Source organism: Ceratotherium simum, chromosome 10 (genome assembly GCF_057802395.1).
Source record: "Ceratotherium simum simum isolate JZ-2026a chromosome 10, ASM5780239v1, whole genome shotgun sequence".
Lineage (NCBI taxonomy): Eukaryota > Metazoa > Chordata > Mammalia > Perissodactyla > Rhinocerotidae > Ceratotherium > Ceratotherium simum.
The window spans coordinates 59,901,079-59,923,932 of record NC_141909.1 but is presented as its reverse complement, the minus strand read 5'-3'; the positions used below and the strand labels follow the sequence as shown (position 1 = coordinate 59,923,932).

Below are 22,854 nucleotides of genomic sequence, written 5' to 3'. Positions count from 1 at the left end.
CAGGTAAACCAGAGGACTGAGGGTAGTAAGCGCAATGAAAGTGTTGTAAAACCAACCAAACAGCACAGACTTGTCAGAGCACCTGACCGGTAAAATGGGCCCCTTCTCCATGAAGTTCAAGAGGCGTTCCCCAGGTAGGGATAATCCTTTCCAAAGGGACTTTAGCCAAAGAAGAGGCAGTAGCCTGTCTACAAGGGAAGGCTTCAGTCCACCAAGAGAACATACAGACCATGACTAAAACATATTAATATCCATGAGATGGTATCAACTGTATGAAATCCATTTGCCAACTTCTAATGGCCCATTAGGCAATTTAAAATGTTCAGAAGCAGTGGAACAGGCTTCCCTGGATTGTATTTTAGACAGGTGTAAGAAGTGAAGTAGGTGTTTTTCGCAGCTTTATTAATATTTCCCCATCAATATTGATTCATGAATGGTATTATTTTGTCAGTGGACCAATGGTTTAACGCATGGAAGTGGTTAGGAGTGGGAAATTTAGGGTCTCCAATAGGATTGGGTTGTTATTTGACCCGAACCAGATTTTTCTCTTTTTATCAAGCCAACAACTGTTGAATTTCCAACCTTGTTTTTCTTTTTCTGAGGTCAATTCTTGGGCTTCTCTACCCAGTTTTTCTAACTTATCATTTGGGGAAATAGCCCTTTGGACCATGACAGAGGTTTGGCTGCTGTTGGTTCCTTTAAGAGCAGCCTTCCTTATGGAAGTGTCAGCAAGGTGATTCTCTTTAAGCTGCCAGAGATTCAAGTTTAGAATGTCCCAGGATCTTAACAATAGCGAAAGCAGCAGGTAAAAGTATAGCATCCAATAATTCCTGAACGTAAGGGCTATTTTTAATTTTATTTCCATTGGAAGTAGGAAACCACGTTGCTTCCACAACATTCCAAAGTCATGAGCCACTCCAAAAGTGTATCTACTATCAGTAGAAATGATGGCAGTTTTGCCTTTGGCTAGGGTCCAGGCTCATGTGAGTGAGTATAATATGGCTTATTGCACTGTGGTAGCCAAAGGCAAAGGTGCTGTTTAAATTACATGACAGAGTGTTAATATTGCATATCCAGCACAATATTTACCATCGTCACCTTTTAAATAAGAGCCATCACTAAACCATGAGAAGTCAACATTACTCAAAGGAGTTTCCTGCAAATCATCATGAGGGGTCAGGAGGTGATCCTTCAGTGTTAAGCAGTCATGAGGGACTTGAATCAGTAAAGGAGGGGAGAAAAGTAGCAGGGTTAAGGTTATCACAATGTGAAGGAGTTATGTGAGGAGCAGTTAGCAGAAGGATTTCATAGGAGGTGAGGTGGCTGACTGAAACATGTTGAGTGTGATGAGAATTCAGGAGGGCTTCTACTGCATGAGGGACAAAAATGGCTAAAGAGGATCCCACAACTATTTCCTCAGTGCCCTTAACCAAAGGGGCAGTTGCAGTAATGGCTGTAAGGTAAGGGGGATATCCTCATGCCATTGGGTCCAGGAGCTCGCTATAATACTGTATGGGTCAATAGTGGTCCCTGTGTTTTGGGGTGAGCATTCCCTTTCTTTTCATATACAAAAAGGAAAAAGGGAAGCTGATAATTGGGATGCCCAAGGACATGTGGGTTCTTTAAACTCTCCTTTAAAGCTTTAAAGTCTATGTCCTCCTGTTCGTCCCATAAAATTGGTTCAGGGTTGCTGTTCTTCAGTAAAATATACAGAAGTTTTGCCATAAGAGAACAACTTGGAATCCAGTTTTGACAGTAATTTATGTGAGAAAACCTCACAGTTGATGCTTAGTTTGGGTTTTGGGAAACTTAGCACACCATGAAGCCTATCTGGACTTAGGTGTAGCCCTTGTTCTGATATCAGACGCCCTAAATATTGAAACTGGGTTTGGACAAACTGCAGTTTCTCCTTGGCAGTCTTGTGTCCCTTTAAGGCTAAAAGCTTTAGCAAGTGGATGCTGTCTTTCTGTGAAGAGGCTTGAGAGGGAGAACAAAGCAGCAGGTCGTCCACAAATTGCAACAAAGTAGAGCCCCTAGGGAACTTTGTATCATCCAGATCAGCCTTTAGGATTTGTGAGAAATAACAAGGACTCTCAGTAAAACCCTGAGGCGTCACTGTCCAGGTGAATGCAAATGGACTTCACTGTCCAAGTGAAGGCAAAAAAGTATTGGCTAGCTTCATCAACTGGAATACTAGAGAATGCGCTGCATAAGTCAATTACAGTAAAGAATTTGTTTTCAGTTGGGATGGATGTTAGTAGTGTATGAGGGTTAGGAACAACAGGGTGTCGAGGAATAACAATGTTGTTTATTGCTCGGAGGTCCTGGACAAACCTCTACCCTCAGCCCTCCAGTTTCTCACAGGTAAAATAGAAGTATTACAGGGACTAGTGCAATGGATAATGAGGTCCTGAGCCTTGTAATCTTCTATTACGGGCTTTATACCTTGAAGAGCTTCTTTACTTACGTGGTATTGATTAATACTGGGGACAGGTTTTGAGGGATCTATTTGAATCTTGATAGGAGGTGAACTGTGAATTTTGCCAGTATCAGTTGGAGAGTTCACCCACAAGGAGGGTGGTAGCTGATTCAGTAGGGAGAAATGACCAGTGTCTCCAGAATCAGCTCTAGTACATCAGAGACGGAGCAAATAAAAGATGTGGAAGGGTCATTTAATTCACTTGATTGGCTATTTTGATTGTTACTGTCAAATTCTAAAATTATTTCCCCATTTTGGGAGAAATAGACACCATCATATTTTTCTAAGAAGTCTCCATCTAATAAATGAATAGGAGCAGAGGAGCTAAGGAGAAAAGGGTGTGTGTCTCTGGAAGAGCCTAAACAAAAGGGAATAGGTTCAGAGACAGGAACCTATTGGGGTTTATTAAAGACCCCACTATTTGAACTGTTTTAGCCCTGAGGCGGGGGCTGAGCACCGAGAGGGTGGTTCCAGTGTCAATAATGACAAAGAGAGATTCATTCCCAATCTGGAGAGGTGTTTCTCTGAGCTGATTAAGAGGGAGGATTGGGAAGAGCCCCTGTAGTTCTTCAGAGCCCCATCAGGAATTAGGAGGACATTAGAAAGGCTGGTTAGGAGGCTGGAGGCACCTGAAGTGCTTAAGTTTGTAACAATCTCTTGTCCAATATCCTGGCTCTTTGCAATAATAAACTAGGTTTTTGGTTTTGTGTAGGGATCTTCATTGGCTGGAGTTGAAGATGATGATTTTTGGTGGTCTTTCTTTTAGGTGACTCGTCTAGGGTGTGAGCAAGCTGATTTGCCAAATTAACTAAATCTGGAGTGGACATAGTTGCCCATTCCATCCTGGTCCTATTAACTAAAAGGGAAAAGTCCTGGTTCAGCATGTTAATAAAAACAGAGTTAAAAGATACTCAAGTGCATATAACATCTGAAAGAAGATCAAAATTTTCTTTGAAAACAATCTCAAGTTGATTATAATAGGTTCATCAGGTTTTTCTGTGCAATCCTGAATTTCACTCCAATCAATAGGCTTAGGAGAGGCTACCATAATTGCGAGGTGGAGTTTCACAGCAAATGTTCTAGCCTCTTGCCAAAAGTTAGGGGTTTGTTTTTCAAAATCCTTTTCAAGATTTTCCCATCAGGCAAGTTTTACCCAATGTTTTGCTTGCCTCTCACCAATAAGCATGTGGACTAACTGGTATGGGTCTGAAAAACCAGGTTGATAAGTTCGGATAGCTATGTTAAATTCTTCAGCAAACCCATAGGGGTCCTCAGTTACTTTACAAAGCTTTTTAACTATGGCTCATAATTCAGCCTTAGTCCAGAAAAGATAAGAGATTTGAGGCTTGTTTGGATCCTCAGAAGACTTAAATTTAAAGGGACAGGTTCTGATAGATTCAGAGGAGGAGGGAGCAGGTAGAGGCTTAGGGAAAAAGGGAAGCTTGGTCAAAGAATTAGAATGGGGAAACTGAGGGTATAGAGAAGGTGCAGGCGGTATAGAAAGGAAGGAGGAAGATGGCACCAGAGGTGGGGCCTGACCACAAGGCCCCATGCATCTGGACACAAAAGAGATAGGGGAGGGGAAAGAGAGACTTTGGAAGCCATTTTGTCTTTCTTTAATTGTTTGTTTGCCTCGGTTAATCTTAAAATTTTATTTTGCAGAGAGGCAATTTTGGATTCCTGTAACATTTAGAAGCCTCAAAATACCAATTAAAATAGGCATTCCATTCAGTTTTGGTAATTTCAGAACTACGACTATCCAATTTGGTTTCAAGAAAATTAAGTTTGTGGAGATCAAAAGTTCTCCAAAATGGTCATTGGTGTTCTAAAGTACTTTTGGTTAAGTTGGCCCATTTAGTTAGAAATGCACATGAGGAGGGACTGCAGTTTTTAAACAAAAACACTGGCCAGGATCTTTGAAGTTGGTAGGGAGGGGGGCACCCTTAAGACAATTAGATGACTGAAATCTCATTTCTTAGAGGTTTTTCTCCAGGGGAAAAAAAAAAATCCTAAACAGCCTGCAGCCTGCAGCACAGTTCCAATAGAACAGACTGATTCTAAAGAAGTCAGCCCAAAGGCTGAACAGCACAGTTCCAAATGAACAGCCCAGTTCTAAAAGGAATCAGACCAAAAGCCAAACAAGTACTCACAGAAAGGGCAAAAAAAAATGCCTTTAACAGAGAGGACAGATCCTGAATAAAGCCTGCAGAGCTTCAAAATGCAAAACGAGAGGCATTTGAGATCCAGGAGAAAATTTATCCTTAAACTCCAGGGTCAGTGAGAAAGCAGTGAACTCCATGGGCTCTGTTTGCCCACCAGCCTTGGAGTTGTTGGGAGGTGGTCTCTGGATCCCCATATGGGCCACCAAAGAATGTTAACCTAAAACAAATAAACAGCCAGTTATGTTACCAGCAGAATAGGTTTATTCTGGAACAACAAAGAATTGCAATTCGGGACATGTGGTCTATGGCAAACCACAAGCAAGTCTGGAGAAACAAAGGAGAGAAACTATTCTTCTAGGAAGTTGGAAGGGGTCCTTGTAAATGCAGAGTCCATTGAAGGAGACTGGGAGTTGGAAGTGTGTGGCTTTTCATGGGCTGAGTTATGGCAGTCTCTCATTGGCTGAGCTGTTGCTGGGCAAGGAAGAATTTCTTCCTTCCTTCTGTTGGGGTCAGGTCGTATCACTTCCTGTGGTAGATGCAAGGTACTGGTCTCTTCTTTTTGGGGTCAGTAATGTGTGTTAAGAGGCACATGCATGAGAGTTCTCTCTTCTGGCCTTCCCACTCCATTTTAAATGAGGTTTCCATGTATTAATTGTCACAGACGTAAACGTCTGCCAACTATAGCAGCTGCAATGAAGGCAGCTAGACATTCCGGAATGATGCTTTTCCAATGAAATGTCAAAAGCCGGACCAAACAAAAGACTGACATGGTCACCCTGGGTTGAAATCTCAGTTATTCTATCTGGCTGATACTTTTGGCAAATCATTTAAATGTTGAACCTGTGTCCTCAATTAAAAGCCAGTATAAAAGCAATCAGCTTACTTCATAGGAACAACTAATAACGTTAGTTGCGCAGCATTTTACCAAAACCCACTCAGGTCAATGTAAGCGTAGTAAGCTGGAAGAAATTATTGCACATTATCAAGTTATGGTTCATTCTACTAAAATCTATGCAAGGCCAACACAAGTGCAGCATAAGACAAGACATTAATGCAAATTACTAAAGCGATAGTGGTTGTTCCAGAAGACCTTGGTCTCAAGGTACCTCCAGTCACCCCCTCAGCACACATCACTCATTATTACAGGACTTCGGAACCACAGCAGTGAGGTGAAAGCAGGGCGAAACCGTGTGATTAAGTGATGTGGGCTCCCTGATGGAGGGACCACCACTAGAAAAGCTGGGACAGACTGTGGGAGAGGGAATGTAGAAAAGGTTGCCCACAGCATCACATGCGCGCCTTATACTCCCGAGACAGGCAGCTCCAAATTCCCAAGACTTTGGGGACCAGAATCCTGGAGAAGGTGAGGGCGTCCCACAGGAAAATCTCCAGGAAGAGGGTGGAGATGAACCCAGCGGGGGAGGCGTTGTCCAGTCCTAGGGGTCCGCTCCGAGAGGAGTCAGCGAGAAAGGGGCGGGGGCGGCAGTGGGCAGCCGGAGAGGAGAGGAGGCGGCCCCCTCCCCTCGTGTGAGCTCCCCCCCAGCCTCCCCTCCCCGGCTGGGCACGCGAGCGCAGCCCGCCGAGGCCGAGCCACTTCAGGGGGAGGCGCCAACTAGTCGCTGCGCCGGGCCCCCGACCGAGCAGTAACAGCGACCCAGGAGGCGGAGCGGAAGCGGCTCGGGCCTGCGCTGAGGTAATGGCACAGGGTTTGGCCTGGGGGGTCAAGAGGGGGCGCGGGGTTTGACGCGGGGGCTGCTCTCAGATCCCCTTCCGGCGGGCCACATCTCCTCGCCACCCCTACCCGAGCCCCAGGGCGAGGCGACCGCTGAGGGGCAGCCCCTGGGGCGTGCAGTGGGCCTAGGCGTCTCCGCGCGTGCGCAAGTCCGCAGGCGGGGGCCCGAGCGTGGGGCTCTGGCGCGGCCCCCCTGCCCAGGCCAAGGGCCGAGGCGTCTCCGCGCGTGCGCAAACCTTCTGGCGTGGTGGGAGCCGGCTCCGGGATTGTACCCCGACCCAGGCCGCGGGCCGAGGCGGCGCAGCGCATGCGCAAGTCCGCGGGCGGAGCTGGCGTGCCCTGGAGAAGGTCGGCTTTGGCTTCGCCTCAGAGCTGTCTGTCTGCTGGAGGCTTCCCCGTGTTGGGCCAGCACGGCTGGGGGTCGTCCCGGATCCTGGGGGAGGCACCTGCCTCGGAGTTTCACCTTCCCTCCCAACTCTCCGCTTCGCGTAGGCTGCTGCTGTTGTCATTTCTGTCGCCACGACCTCCGGCTGTCGTCCCGTAAATCTATTCACCTAGCTCCCGGGACCCGAACCGGCTCGCTAACTCAGTATTATGCCTTCGACATTTAGTCCTGAGGTCGAGGGATAGCAAAGAAAGTTTGACCAAGCTAGGCGGAGCTATCTGGGAACTGCTGTGGAGGGACGGGGAGAAATCGCCATAAGTCTTTATTTTAAACCAGAAGATAACTGCTCTGCTCAGCCCCGGAAATAGAGATTTCCAGACGCTGAAAACTTTCCAAGTGCTCCGCCTTAGCCGAGAAAGAACTTCCTGCTTGAGTTGGAAGGCGAGTTCAGAGTGAACATTTTGCTTTTGTTCTTTGGGAAATTGCAGAAAATTTCAGAACAGTTCGAGTCCAGGACTGTTAACAAAATGCATGTCGTAGAGCTGCCTTAATCCTTGTCAGAGCTGAATAAAAGTGGTAGAGTTCACAAACGGTGCTTTGGAAGGACGCTCTTTCCCCCAGACTCAGAACTGACAGTCACTTTAAATGTTTATTGAGCCTCCTGGCTTTGCACCCTTCTAGTACTAAGTTCCTGCTTGGCTTTACACCTTCCTGGGCAGTGGTACTTAGTTAAGTCCGTTTCGTGGCTCCTGGGGCTACTTAGAACGGTTTTTAACAATGTCATTATTGTGTGCCTTGTAATCTTGTATGATGTGCTGCTACAGACATTTGGGGGCTGGAATAGAAGAAGCATTTACTATCAGAGAATCTGAGACTGTAGGTGAAATGTAATCTTTATCATGGCACTAGGCAGTATATACATGTTATTAAGTAAAGGCAATTGGAATGATACATTTTTGCATACCCCACCCCCACCACGCAGGCCTTACTGCTGTTGCTGGGCTTACCAGGTTGGCCTCCACTCTACGGCCTATGCATTTGCTGTTTCCTCCACGTTCAAAGCTCACTTTCCTCCTCCATCCAAATCTGCATGGCACCCAACTTCGTTCAAGTCTGAAAACAATTGCTATCGCTTCAGAGAGGTGACTACCTCATCTAAAATAGCCACTGCTCTCTCTCTTACCCTGCTGTATTTGGCTTTGTAGCATTTATCGCGGTCTGATATGTATTTTTATGTGTATGATCTGTCTCCCTCATAATCAGAGCTCAGTAGATGTTTGACTGTATAAATGAAATTGAGATCTGACTCCAGAAATATTATGCACTTAACTTTCAAGGTGCATTCATTCCTTCTTTCAACAAACATTTATTGAGTGACTACTTTGTATCAGGGCCTGTCTAGATGTTTAGAGTATGTTAGTGAACAAAATAGGCAAAGATCCTTTCCCTCTGAAGCTTACGTTCTAGCAAAGAATGATTAACAATAAACATATTTATTTATGAGAGAAAATTATAAGTGCAATGAAAAATAAAAAAGCAGAGCAGAGAAGGGGGCTGAGAGTGTAGGTTTGGGGTGGGTGCGATTTTAAACAGCATGGTTATGGTGGGTCTGAATGATAAACCGAAGGCGATGTTCAAGATGGAGAACTAGTGTTCAGAGAAAATGTTCCTTACCATTCTCTACTATGTTTTTCATGGGGGCCCACAGCATGACCATTGTGACAAATGTAACCATCCTTTATAGTATATAGGTGAAAAAAATTTTTTTCCAAATTGAGTTCAAACTATTCGGGATTTTACAATTTAACTCAGCACATCAAATGAAGAGACTGGGCTCTTAAATGGAAGAGACTAGACAAACGAATACTACAGATGTGTTGAGAAAAATAATATATCTTCTTCACATTTTACTGCACTTTGCAATTGCTTCTTAATGTCCCTCTGACTATGGATGACTAGCGAAGTTGTTTCCAAGAGTGGTCATTGCTTTTCTATATTTGAAACTGTGTTGAAGATTCACCTGGTATGATGTCATGCTTTAAGGTATTAAATTATTGCTCTTAGAGATTTCTGAATGAACCGGAAAAGCTTAACGAAATTTCAGTCCATAATTAAAGGATGGTTAGAGAGAGAGGCTGATAGAGAGAAACGATTTCAGAAAGTAGAGTATGTTTCCCTTTGGGTCCTTTACTTAAGTTGATTACAAACACTGTGTTTAAATATGACAAACTATTCATCTAGACCTATAAATGTAGGGTACTCATGGGATTTGCTTATGCCTTTAGGAGTTTGTCATATTTAATGTCGGTTTTATCACTTGGCTAAAGTGAAATTAAAATGCCCCTAAGATACTGCTATTTTTGAGGTTTACTGGAGTTGAATTGCTATAAATCAAAATTGACCAGGCAAGAGAGATAGGAGACCAGGAATGGAATTATTGGGGTCGCAGAGTGACATCAAGGACTCCTGTTCAAGGCTGAAAATAGATGGGGATCTTTACTTCAAAGGAGGCACCTTTACTTCAGGTGCCTCCCTGAAACAGATATTCATAGTGTCCTCGAGTGGAAGGCTGATATGATCCTTCTTTCTTTCATTATCCAGAAAGAATGTGTCTAGTTCACATGGTGATCCCATCTTAACAACGTGAAAGTTTCCAGGAAATTTAAGACAGTTTTTTTCAGCATTAATATGGCATTGGAGTGTGTGTCTTTTATGTCTTCAGCCTTGCTAATCTAACCTGAGCTAATATCTGTTATGTATATCTCCCCATGGAGGACGTTTTGACAGGTACTGGAGGATGACAGTATGTGAGTAAATCATAAATTTTGACCACATTATAATATGTCCTGTATTATGCTGAATGTATTTGATGCTGAACAAAATGAATCCCAAATGGAAATGAGCCAAAGCCAAGAGGGCCTATCATGTTGAAGGAATATTTACGTTGTGGGGCAAAGATCTTTAACAGTGAGGATTCTATTTAATAGGCATGTTAGAATTTTTTTTTTATTGTATTAGATCTGTAAGGACCCAAATTTCGAATGGATTTACAAGCGTCTCAAATATCAATTCATTTTAGCTAGTATAACAATCTAAAAATATTTGTATAGTTTATGTTGATTATTTTTCACGTTTGAAAGGGACGCTTTTGCTGTATGTGGTTGAAAAGACCAGTGTTGATGAGCTCAGTAATTTCTTCAAACTAAGTGCAACTTTGCTTTGGACTGAAGATCTGCTTCATCACTTGGTGAAATTTGGAAACCTTTTTCAAAGAAATAATTAAAATAGCAACTGTTTCTGTCTTCTACAAGTCAGTTTGCTGTTTATCATAAAAATATGGCAATACCATTTCTTTTTTTTTTTTTTTTCCGACGAGGAAGATTTGCCCTGAGCTAACATCTGTGGCCAATCTTCTCTTTTTTGGCTTCAGGACGATTAGCCCTGAGCTAACATCTGTGCCAGTCTTCCTCTATTTTGTATGTGGGTTGCTGCCACAGCATGGCTTGAGGAGTGGTGTAAGTTCACGCCTGAGATTCGAACCCACAAACTCCCAGCCACCAAAGCAGAACGCGCTGGTCTTAACTGCGACACGGTGGGGCCACCCCTAACAGTACCATTTCCTTTGAGGTTGTGCTTTAGTTTTAGTTTTTTAGTTTTGTCCATTCTATTTATAGTTCTTCCACCTTAGTTAGCAGCTGAGTAGCGATCTTAGTGTGGTCATTGACTTATCTCATCTCATTCAAGTGGAGCTAAATTATAGCTATCATCCTTTTTTGCAAGTGACAATTTGGATCATGTTTAATTATTTTATATTATATTTATATTATTTCTAACTTAACCTGCAGATGACAAACCATTTAATGACTCAGCTAAGCATATAGTGGGAACCTTCATCACCCCATTGACGTTTACTTGTCTGGAGCTCATTAACACACTGATGCTGTAAACTGCATGCTGGTGTCCTACAAGACATTGGTTTTCTTTAATGTCCAGTTTCATTGATTATAAAAGCATCGTCGACTGTGTTGCCCAGATGGGAGAATTTGTTAAAAGCATCGAGTTCTATATTGCAAGAAAACTTTTTTTATATATTATGTTTTCTCAAGCATAGCTTTAGAGTTGACCTCATGTTATTAAGTTGAATAAAAAAAAAAATAGCCCTTAGCATTAGGCTTCCTCTGCAGAAATTCCTGTTTTTTTCACTTTTTCTTCTGGGATCACTTCTAGAGAACAGTGATCAGCATTTAGAAGCTCCTGTTTAACTGCAAAATATCAATATCTGTGGAAAATGCCTTGCTGTAATAAATACAGTGTGTCTAGTTTATTAGTTCATAAAGCCCACAAATACCATTGGGTTGGGGTAATGTTGATAACAAGCACCTACAAGCTGGATATCATTTTGCTCCACACTGTTTTGTTTTTTCTTTTATGTATTTGCTTTCAGCTTAGTGCCTACTATAAGCACCAAATCAATGTTTGTTGAATGAATTAGGCAAATGAATGTATGTCCTATTATCAGTTTAAATCATTTAGGTCAGAGGTATTACCAAGTAATATGACACATTGCCATATTAGCAGACACACTAATTAATACTGATTACTTTACCAACAATAATATGTAGTGATTGCCTGTTATATGCTTTCTATTGAGCAATGAATTATTTGTCCTGTTCTTTGAGAGGGTTAGGAATGGATATGTCTATCACGTTCAGTTATCAAAAGACTGTCTTCTTGTCTACTAGTCTGCAACTGTGTAGTTATTAAGAGTAGGGAAAACTCTCTGAATATAATATATAAGAATAAAGAATTATCTGTCCCAAACAGGGATAATTTGAAAATAAATTATTGAACTACAGTCATGCATTGCATAACAAAATTTCAGTCAACGGCAGACCGCATATACGATGGTGGTCCCATAAGATTAGTACCATATAGCCTGGGTGTGTAGTATGCTATACCATTTAGGTTTGTGTAAGTACACTCTGTGATGTTCGCACAATGACTGATTGTGCCTAACGATGCATTTCTCATAAGGTATCCCCATCGTTAAGCGACATGTGACCGTATACAAGTTTAGGAAAACAGCCAAAGTAGGAAATGTCATGCTAAAGATTACCTTTGTTGATCTGTATTTGGTTTTGAAAAATACTCTTGCAAAAACTGTCAACATTTGCCCTTGAGTGTCCAGTTTGGACCCTCTAAATGTAGAGATCAATGGCAGGAGCTTCTGTTTGGAGAAGGTACTTACTCTCCCATTTTCTTTTTATATAAGAAGGCAAATATCGCTAAGATTCTATAATAACATAGTTTTTTAAGTTACATTTAAAAAAAGTGAGAAAATGCATAAGAAAATATTTTGCAAAGCACAAGGCTTTTTTTTTTTTTTTTTTTTTGGTGAGGAAGATTGGCCCTGAGCTAATGTCTGCTGTCTGTCTTTCCTCTTTTTGCTAAGGCAGATTGTCCCTAAGCTAACATTTGTGCCCATCCTCCATTTTGTCTGTGGGATGCTGACACAGCATGGCTCGATGAGTGGTGCATAGGTTCGTGCCTGAGATCCAAACCTGTGAACTCTGGGCTGATGAAGCAGAATGCGTGAACTTAACCACTATGCCACCGGGCTGGCCCCAAAGCACAAAGCATTTTTTAATATGAATAATTAACTATATGCACGAGCCAAGGCATATATCCCAAAAAACATGTAAGGAAAAAAGCAATGAAGTAACATATAGTAAGTATCATATGGGAGGATCTTATGCTGTGACACTATCACTATGAAGAAGATCATCCCAATACAAAGGCCAGCCTCTGCCCTGGGTCTACAAGAAACATTGCCTTCCTGTGCAGAAAAGAAGGAAATTTGTAAGCAGATTTAGACCAGAAGTAGAAAACACATTTTTGCCATTCTGATATGCTAATAGTAAACTTTTTTCTATATCCAGTTTTGTTTTCATGGCATTTAAGATACAATACTTGGTGTTATTTAGTTATTATTTTCCTATGGTATTAATAAAATTTTATTTTACTGATGGTGAAAGAAATTGTGATTCATGAGTTGTCATTATCAAACCTTTATTGAATTCCTATATCCATGTTAAAGGCAATATTAGAATGGTGGTATTCTGATTCTAAAATTTTGTTTTCCTTAACATTGAGTAACCTTACCTTCCATATTTAGATGATTAATTTAAGCTTAAAATCTTGAAAAGTGTCTTTTCAGATGAAAGAGCCAAATCATACCAATTCATGGATAGAATTACATGGTAAATTTTATCTTTCGCATTACCTCCATCAAAACTTTCCTATGAAAAAATTCATATTAGAGTTCAGCCATGCATATATTAGTATCCTAACACATTAAAATAGTGTTGTTTTCTGCGTGTTTTAAAACTTGATCAAATAGTGTACCGTGTGTATCATTCTGTGACTTAGTGATTTTTAGTCAAAGTTGTTTTGGAGATTTATCTGTGTTGATTCTAGATAATTTATTTTAATTGCTGTGTGGTATGCACATGCCACAGATTATAAATTCCATTGATGTAACCTGTTGATTAATTCTGTCTGCTATTTCTAGTTTCTTGCTATTGCAAACAATTGTGTATATACTCTAGGGTTCATCTAGGCCAGTGTTTTCCATGCTACAAGGCGTAACTTATAAGTGATCTTGAAATTATTTTAGTGGACTGAGACCAGCATTTTCTTTTTAAAATAAAATAGAAAAGGATACATAGGATAGGGTAGGGTAGAATAGAATAGAGTAAAATAGAAAAAATAGAAAAGATATCCTTAAGCATCTCATGTAGTAAGAGTAAAAATTACTTTGTGAAACTTTTGTTTCAAGTACATATATGTATCAAAAAAGATTGAAAGACATTGCTCTGGCCTAAATATTGTTGAGTTGCTCTCTAAAGTGATTGTACCAGTTTACATTCCCTCTAGCAATATGAGTGTGCCTTTCGATCTGCATCCTCGCCAACACCTGGTATTGTCCCCCTTTAGTTTTATAGATCTGATGGATGAGATCTGTCTCATTGTGATTGCATTTCTGTGATAAATTCCATGATGAATTTGAGCACCTTTTAATATGTTTGTTAATTCTTTCTTCTGTGAATTGCCTGTATCCTTTGCCCATTTCTAAATTTTATTGTTTGTCTTTTTCTTACTAATTTTTAGGTATTCTTTATATATTCTGGATACTAATCCTTTGTCAGCTACAGTTATAGGTGTTGAAAATATCTTCTCCCGTGCTGTGCATATTTCCCTCTGTTCATTTTGTCTTTTATTATGCCAAAGTTTTAAGGTTTAATGTAGTAAAATTTACCAGTCTTTTCTTTGTGGTTTATGTTTGTGTCTTATTTAAGAAACCTTTCCTTGCCCTGAGGTCATAAAGGTATTTTCTGTACTTTCTTCCAAAAGTTTGAAAGTTTTGCTTTGTTCACATTCCAGATGGTTTCTCTTGTATTTTTTTATGTTCAGATTCTATAGATTAAACTTTCTTTAGTGTTTTCTCATGTTTTGGTGTCCAAATTGTTGAACCCCTCTCCCAATAATATCTGAAAGTTATATTCCACAATATTAATATTTTTTTTATAATTGAGCACCTCTACTGCTGACTTTTTAATAATAAATAGAGCTGAGACAATTTTTAAACTGTGTTTTTTGCAGATAAATAATGGTTAGAGTTGCAAGATGATGTATTCTTTTCCTTCTGTGTTTTTCTCTAATAGAATTTATTTGTGTATTTATATTTTCAGGCACATTAGCCTTACCCTAGAAGACAACTTGACAAGGATCTAGAAGGAACAGGATTAAAGATGACAGAATACTGGGCTCCAGAAATTTAAAACAATCAGGTACAAACGTTTTTGGGGGAGCGTTCCCAACCAGACAGTACAAAATAAAACTGTTTGGGACAGAGAACAGTTTGGTGGTTACCAGAGGAAAGGGGGTTGGGGGGTGGGCACAAGGAGTGAAGGGACACATTTATATGGTGACTGACAGTAATGTACAACTGAAATTTCACAATGTTATAAACTATTATGACATTGATACAAATAAATAAATAAATAAATAAATAAATAAATAAATAAACCTAGGCCTAGGATAACAAAGCCACATTCATTCCTGTTTGGAATGTACACAGGAAAACTTAAAATACCCTTGCAGTACAGGGTGGAGTCCAAGAGCAAGGGCTTTGGAATTAATCCTGGGTTCAAGTACTGGCTCTGACCCTGACTGGCTGGTGACTGTTGGTCAAGTTACTGAAACATCTGTAAACGGAGGCATTGATTATACCTGTTTCTTTTGGCTATTTATTGTAAAGATTAAATGAGATAATGTAAGGGACTGAGTGCCTGCCACAGGGTAACTGTTTAACTGTTGTTGTTGTTGCTGTTATTTAGAATTCATGTTTATCACATCATGATGTGGTATTCTGTATGTATATTGTGAACTTTTAAGAAGTATATATTTATATACTACTATAACATTGATGTTAATAATAGCCTGGTGAGATCATGTAGATTACAGAATAAGATAAGTATAATCCTCCCATATATTCCACAAACTATATTCTTCAAGTAGTGCAGATCGGGGAAGCTAGTTTTCTCTATTATGTTTGTATCACATTGGAATAATGTTTAAAAAAAAAAAAAAAGGCAACCGTTTTCCACAATGCTAGAGAATTCAACATTTTTTTCATAGTACTGTACAACAGTAATTAATCTTGAATCATTTTTAAATCTTCAAGGCCATTCTGATCAACAAAAATGAATTTATGTTAATCTTATATTTAGTGTTAATTGAATCTTACTGAATGTTATTTCTTTGATTATAGTAATTTTCATATACCATGCGTGCAGTTATGTCTTAACCTGATTAGTCAAATAAACAGAATGGCCTATTTTTCACCATTCTAATTTTTAAAGAGTTATTATATTTGAAACTGATCAAAAGACATAGAAAAGAGCTATTTATTTCCCTCCTTAAAAACCCAGGATATGTGGTGTTAAAAAAAAATCTCTGTTGACTGATATGGAGTGATTTCCAGGATATATTTTTGAGTGAAAAAAAAAGCAAATTGCAAAATGGTAAAGTATGCTATTTTTTGTGTACGAAGGAGTTGGGAAATAAAAACACATACATGTATCTGCATATTTTTGCAAAAAGAAACAGAGGAAGAATAAACCAGAAACCAGTGAAATTGGTTACCTGCAAAAGAGGGATGAGGTGGGAAAAAAACCAAAACAAAACCCAGGATTACTGTTCAATGATCTTAGCATATTAGCTGAGATTTCCCTTCTGCGAGGAACAGAGGTGGCCTCAGGGACTGTGAGGGGCAGTTACATCTCTGCTTTGTTCCCTTTTCCTTCTCTTGTTCATTTCCTTGTTTTGCCTTTGAATTCCCTTCCTCTACTCTTCTCCTTTCTATTCTCTTCCTCTTTCTTCTCTTCTCTTCCTCCTTCTTCTCTTTCCTCTCTCTTTTTATTTTTTATTTTAGTAAACTTGGGGCAGATATGGAAAAGGTATTTCCAGTTAGGATGAGGCAAAAAGAAAAGAATCCCCAATATAGGCAGTTTCCAGTCTACAAAGAGCTGTATTCAGGGGATGCTTGCAACGAATATATTGTGTTCTACTCTGAGCCGTGGGCTGTGGCATTTATAACACTGAATGAGTCATGGTCCCCTCTCTTAAAGAGCTTGCAAATTAATGGAGAAGACAGATCGTATAGGAATGACTGTCACATGAAATTATCTTTCCATATTGGCAACTAGATCAAGTTTGATGAATTTATAGGTGAGAGAATTCTAAATGATCCTTTTAAAAACAAACATACCTTTTCCAAACATTAGAAATAATGATTTGTATTAATTGCCATCATTTGAGTTATAATTATTCTGAATATACTATTATGCCTTATATTCGGAGAGACCTTTTTATAGCTGAGGAAAACAATATTTTACCACTATCCTCAAGGGCATATAAAACATTGATAAGGAACATTGTTAAACCTTGACCTTATTTTGATTATTCTTTTTTTATCTGTCTATTATAAGGTTCTAACTGCTTGTAGATAATCTCAGATAAAATGTTCTGATGATGGTACTTGAAATATGGATTATATTTGAGAGAATAGAACCCAACCTAATAAATCAGAAAAATCAACATATTAAATATAATTTCATTAAATTTCTTTTTGGGGGAGAGAGAATACTTATTTATATTTATTTTTAGTGGTGAGATAGTTAAGCATGTAACAACTGAACCGCAGTCCAGGCATGCTGCATATCTTCCGATAGGGCTGTTTCTGCTGTTACTTCTAGTGGTAGAAGGTAGTCATGTGGAGATGGTTAATTAAAGTAAGAACGGTCAGTGCTGTTGCCACATACTTGGTGGCTGTTGTTTTAGATTTTTTGTTGTTAAAGCCTAGGGTAACAAAGCCACATTCATTCATTCATCCTTTCATCCTTTTCATTCATTCCTCCTCTTTCTTTTTTTCCAGCTTAGCAAATCATATGCTCTTCAGTGGAGCTGAGAATTGATAAGTCTGCTCTTCACAGTGATTTGGAACTTTCCAATCGCAGGGAAGATTTGACCAAGGTCTAAAATATACTTTTCCTTATCTATAGGAAGTCAACTCTGAAATGAAAAATTTCTCCTTATTTCCTTATGGATTTAAGAATCTACATTTATTCTGGGATTACTTTTCCAGACCTGAGCAGGAGGATTCCCATAAGAGGCCACGTGGTAGTTCCAGAACAGTTAAAACACGTTTTGGGTTTTATAGCTGTTAACTCCCATGCTTAAAACTTAATTCCCTTATCTTCCCTTCGCCATGTTTGAGCTTAGCTTATTTTCTCTGTTAATTAGAAGTAATTTTAACCTGCCTAGTTTCATTCAACATATGGGACCCTGATTTTACCACATACTTTCTCCTCAGGGACTGCACAGGACTGAGTCCATATGGAAGAAGAACTTCCCCTTTTCTATGGAGAAAGTGGCAAGGTTAGAAAAAATCATGCCCTTGGAGCATGTATTTTCTGTCGCATGAAACGTACTTGATCAAACATCTGTTGGTCATCTGACAGGAAGATCAATGAGCTAGTTTCTGTCATTGGGGGCTCACAGTGTAGTGACTAAGATGCCGACAGATAATTATTGTGGGTGTATAGAATGCTAAGGGTAAAGGGGCCAGCAGGGAACTATGGATGTTGTCTGAGGGGTAGAGAAAGGGTTCCCAGAGCTGGTGACGTTTGAGCTGCATGAGGACTGCAGGCCATCCCTTACTTTCACAGATAACGCTGTCCTGCACAAGGGTCTGAGTTGAGCAGTGTTTACTCTATTCCTAGAGAGTTAAAAAGATTATAAGATGCCTAATCTTAAATGACATGTTTTTAATTTCTCATAGGTATTCTTCAATTTATTTCTTTTTCATCACATCTGAACATTACAGTCAACCAGCTTCAGTCCAGTCAGTGTCCAAGTGATGTTAAAAGTTTCATATCTTTTAGCATGCACATTGATTTCCATCTTGTGTTAATTATATGAATTTACAAAATATCTGCTCTTCATTATTAACAGCTTAATATTAACTGCGACTATTAACTTTCACTTTTCTGTTTTCCATTGTTTTTTTAATAAAATATAGTCATAATGCAGTAAAAGATGTAAATAATTATGCAGAGCCAGCATGGTGTACAAAGCTTCTGAAACTGAACCACAGAATTACCATGTGCTGACTTGAAGTGCTCGTTTGTGAGCCCTTGTCAGAAAGTCCAAAAGTAGCTTAGAAAAGTAATGTATAGAACTTGAGAATCTATAAAATGTTAATAGAAAAATGCCTAATTTTGGGGGGAACAAATTCTGTAAAATAAAAACACAGACTCACAGAATTAGCAATGAAATTACTTTATTACATCCAAAGTGTTGTATAAAGTAACTTTACTTTATACAGTAAAGTTAAAGTTTACTTTAACTTTAAAGTTTACTTTAAACTGTAAACTTTAAAGTATACAGTTTAAACTGCCAGGAAATCCTCAAAGGGTGAGCTGTTGGTGGATTTCTTTTTAAGAAATTTTTTTGCTAGGCATGCCCAACGTGTAATTTTAATTCTATTTCCATATGCTGTATTTTAAATTGAACTGTGACAACTTAATAATTATCTGTAGTTAAGTGAAGTATCATATCTACTTGGTTCTTCATATTGATGGAGAAGCAGAGTTACCCAGGTAGCACACACTCAAGGGAATAATAAAAATGTATTTTGGTTTCTAACTTTGTGGAGCTATATTTCCTTAACTATGTTTTCCTTGAGCTAATATTAAAATTTCGCTACTTTGCATTTCCAAAACAGATGCCAGCGAAAGATGGGGGAAGTGGACTGGGTGTGAGCAAAGTAGTGAAGGAAAACTGGCCTGGGATTAATTCTCACCTCTGGTAGTGTTATGTGCGGGAAGGAGGGTTACCTGGGCCAAACTAGGACTGTGAATTCTAAGAAGGGAATCTTGATGATGTATATTGGCAAGCTCTCATTCCCTCGTAGTGCTTTCTTCTCCATACAGATTTTTCTATTGCCCACTCTTGGCTCTTGCTCACCTAATCCCTTACTTAACAGTTGGGCACAGAGGTAGCTGGGTGCCTGCTGCAGAGACCACTGCTGCGGTGTGATTTAGGCTCCTACCAGGTGCTGTGGGTAAATCCTTATACTATATACACTCTTATCATATACACAATGTATATATACAAGGTATACATCTATACTAGATATTTATATATTGTGTAATATATACAACGCATACAACTATATACACTCATGATTGTGCTGGACAGAAGAATGTATTTTTCTTCTGTGAACAAAGATGCTTCAATTCCTTGAGACTGATATTAAATATTTACTTCAAAAAAGTGTAAACATATGCATTTCATAAATTAAGTCCCTGTGAAATAGTTCGCCCACAGACTTAGAAAAAGTGAATTTTGGTGACTAACCTCCAGCAGCCAGCCTTCTGACAGAGATTTTAAAAAGCAACATATTCACACTGCCATTGTACTTTGGTTGTATTGTAATTACTTGTTTTCTATTAAATTGTGAGTTCCTTGAAGGGAGTGATTGTGTCTCATTTTTATATCTTTAGTATCTGACACTCAATGAATGTTCAGTGATACTCTATGACACTGTGATGAATACTGTCTGACAGTAAATGTTCGATGATACCCAACATTGTCTTAACCAGTAGCATCCTTTAACAGACGTGCAACTGCAGGTGACCTTACAAACACACACAGTGGAATCCCAGTGGTCAGTGGAGTCACAGGCTAGGTACTGTAGGTTTTGTACAGGTGTGCCAGGAAGAATGTTCAGAACTAGCCATTTGTAGACAGGTATTTAGGAGCTGGTTGGATTTACTACGTGATTCTAGGCATGTAAGAAACCACTTGATATTGTAGCAGGGCAGGTTGAAATCCAGAAATCTGCTTGAAAGGAAAAAATGAGGTAGCGATCAATCATTGTATTGCTGCTTATTTTCTCATTGTATATTGCCATCTGTGCTGTTCGTGGAAGACAACCCACAGTGGGTATTACTGCCCTGTTCATTAAGGACTTTATGAGAACAAAAGCCAAGCTCTGCAAATGCAAGCAAACATGGGTCTACCAATAGTATAACTTTTTATGTGAACTTTTTACTCAGCAACGGATGATGTGTGGAAAGAAATCTGGGCTCACTCCCTTAGAAGCTAGTGATCTTGGAGGATTACTTCGTCTCTCTGTGCCTCAGTTTCCTCATATGTAAAATGAGGATAGCAAAATCTATGTCCTACAATTGTGAAGATTAGAAATAATATATAAGAACTCAAATGTTAACTAGCACATTAGCACATCTACATTAAATATTTGATGCCATATCCCAAACATTGTTCTTTTTGAAATTTATAGACTTAAATAGGAAAAAGAATTAAAATGAAGACCTCATAAAAAATAAGGCTCCTTTATGATATAAGGAGGTGAGTAATTTAAAGTAGAAGCTTAGACTAAAAGCTAACATAATGAGATTCTGTCCTTTGCTCTATAGTGGCTTTGGGTGCTGCCCAAAAGATAGTAGATGATGTCATTGTTGGGATGGGGTCTTAGAGTTCGAGTGACATCAAGGAAGCTGCCCTGGTTCAGGCTCTGCCACTAGCTGAAGGCGATGCTGTTAGCAGTGACAAGCTGCTTACCCTCTGTATTCCTTTCCTAGGGCTGCCCTAACAAAGTACCACAAACTTTGTGGCTTAAAACAACAGAAATTTGTTCTCTTACAGTTCTGGAGGCCGGAAGTCTGAAATCAAGGTGTCAGCAGGGCCATGCTCTCTGAAGGCTCTAGGGAAGAAGCCTGCCTTCCCTCTTCTCGGCTTCTGGTGGCTCTTGGCAATCCTTGGTGTTCCTGGACTTGGAGCTGGATCACTCCAATCTCTGCTTCCATTATCACGTGGCCTTTTTCACTGTGTGTCTTCACGTGGTGTGATAGTTAATTTTACATGTCAACTTGAGTGGGCCACTGATGCCCAGATTAAACACTGTTTTTGGGTGTGTCTGTGAGGGTGTTTCCAGATGAGAACAGCATTTGAGTTGGTGGACTGAGTAAATGGTTTGCCCTCCCCAGTGTGGGTGGGCATCATCCAGTGCATTGAGGGCCCGAATAGAACAAAAGGGGAGGAAGGAGGAATTCATCCCTTTTTTGCTGCCTCACTGATTGATCTGGGGCATCTCCTCTCATCTTCTCCTGCCCTTGGACTAGGGTTTACATCATTGTCTCCCTCGTTCCCAGGCCTTTAGACTGGGATTGAATACAGATGCAGATTGTGGATCATGGGACTTCTGAGCCTCCATAATCTTGTGAGCCAGTTCCTCATAATAAATATATAGATCCTCACCTTGACTCCTAAGGTAGAAGGGACAAATACCCTTTCAGGTCTGTAGAAAACAAGTAGCTAGTCCAATCAGCTCTCTACCAGAACTCATTCCTGGTAAGGTTGACTTAATAGCTGATGGGAAAGACAGGCCTTAGAAAATCCTTTGCTTCTTTAGATTAAGCAAGAGTATGGTGAAGTGTGGTGATTATTGAGGGAAATGACCAAACATGCCATTTGGTAGGCATATTGGCTGTTTATGCATCTTATTGTAATCTTCAAAATTTTTGAAAGTTGAAGAGTACATAAGAAAAAATGATTCCGTTATAGCAAATAAATAAAAGCTCTCTTTAAAACAGCTTTATAATTTCCATATTGCATGCTCTTATGGGAGTGCGAATGCTCATGATCTTAATGTATGCTGTTATGGGTTTAATTGAGTCCCCCCAAAATTCGTATGTTGAAATCCTAACCCCCAAAGGTGATGGTATCAGAAGGTGGGGCCTTTGGGAGGTGCCTAAGTCATGAGGGGAGCCCTCATGAATGGGATTAGTGCTTTATAAAAGGGGCTTCAGGCAGATCCCTAGCCCCTTCCACCACTTGAAGACACAGTGAGAAGGCACTGGCTATAAACCGGGAAGGTTGTCTCATCAGAACATGACCATTCTGGCACCTTGATCTTGGACTTCCCAGCCTCCAGAACTGTGAGAAATAAATTTTTGTTGTTTATAAGCCCCCCAGTCTATGGTATTTTATTATAGCAGCCCGAAAGAACTAAGACTCCCTGACTTCAGGTGACGTTATTTGAAAGTGGGGTCATTGCAGATGTAATTAGTTTAGCTAAGATGACGTCATTAGGGTGAGCCCTAATTTACTATAACTAGTGTCCTTATGAAAAGGAGAAATCTGGGGCTGGCCCCATGGCTTAGCGGTTAAGTGAGCGCGCTCCGCTGCTGGCGGCCCAGGTTCGGATCCTGGGTGCGCACCGACGCACTTCTTCTCCGGCCATGCTGAGGCCGCGTCCCACATACAGCAAATAGAAGGACGTGCAGCTATGACATACAACAATCTACTGGGGCTTTGGGGGAAAAAAATAAATAAATAAAATTATAAAAAAAAAAAAGGAGAAATCTGGACACAGAGACAGACATGCATAGAGGGAAGATGATATGAACACACAGGGAGAAGACAGCCATCTACAAGCTAAGGGGAA

General features: G+C 39.9%; 1 protein-coding gene across 6 annotated transcripts in view; it reads left to right on the top strand.

Annotated features, from left to right (window-relative positions):
• Nucleotides 1-6,080: 6,080 nt before the first annotated feature.
• The window catches only part of RCBTB2 (RCC1 and BTB domain containing protein 2), a 43,818-nt gene continuing 27,044 nt past the window's right edge, over nucleotides 6,081-22,854 (top strand). Inside the window, exons 1-3 of one of the 6 annotated variants that reach the window (XM_087436063.1) lie at nucleotides 6,081-6,334; nucleotides 14,510-14,608; nucleotides 17,695-17,759. In XM_087436063.1, coding sequence (XP_087292189.1) covers nucleotides 17,718-17,759 — 42 coding nt within the window. In that variant the 5' untranslated portion in view covers nucleotides 6,081-6,334; nucleotides 14,510-14,608; nucleotides 17,695-17,717. Of the gene's footprint in view, nucleotides 6,335-6,622; nucleotides 7,200-14,509; nucleotides 14,609-17,694; nucleotides 17,760-19,107; nucleotides 19,157-22,854 lie in introns of those variants that run through there. The other 5 variants (XM_087436065.1, XM_087436064.1, XM_087436066.1 and 2 more) reach the window with 5 other exon arrangements.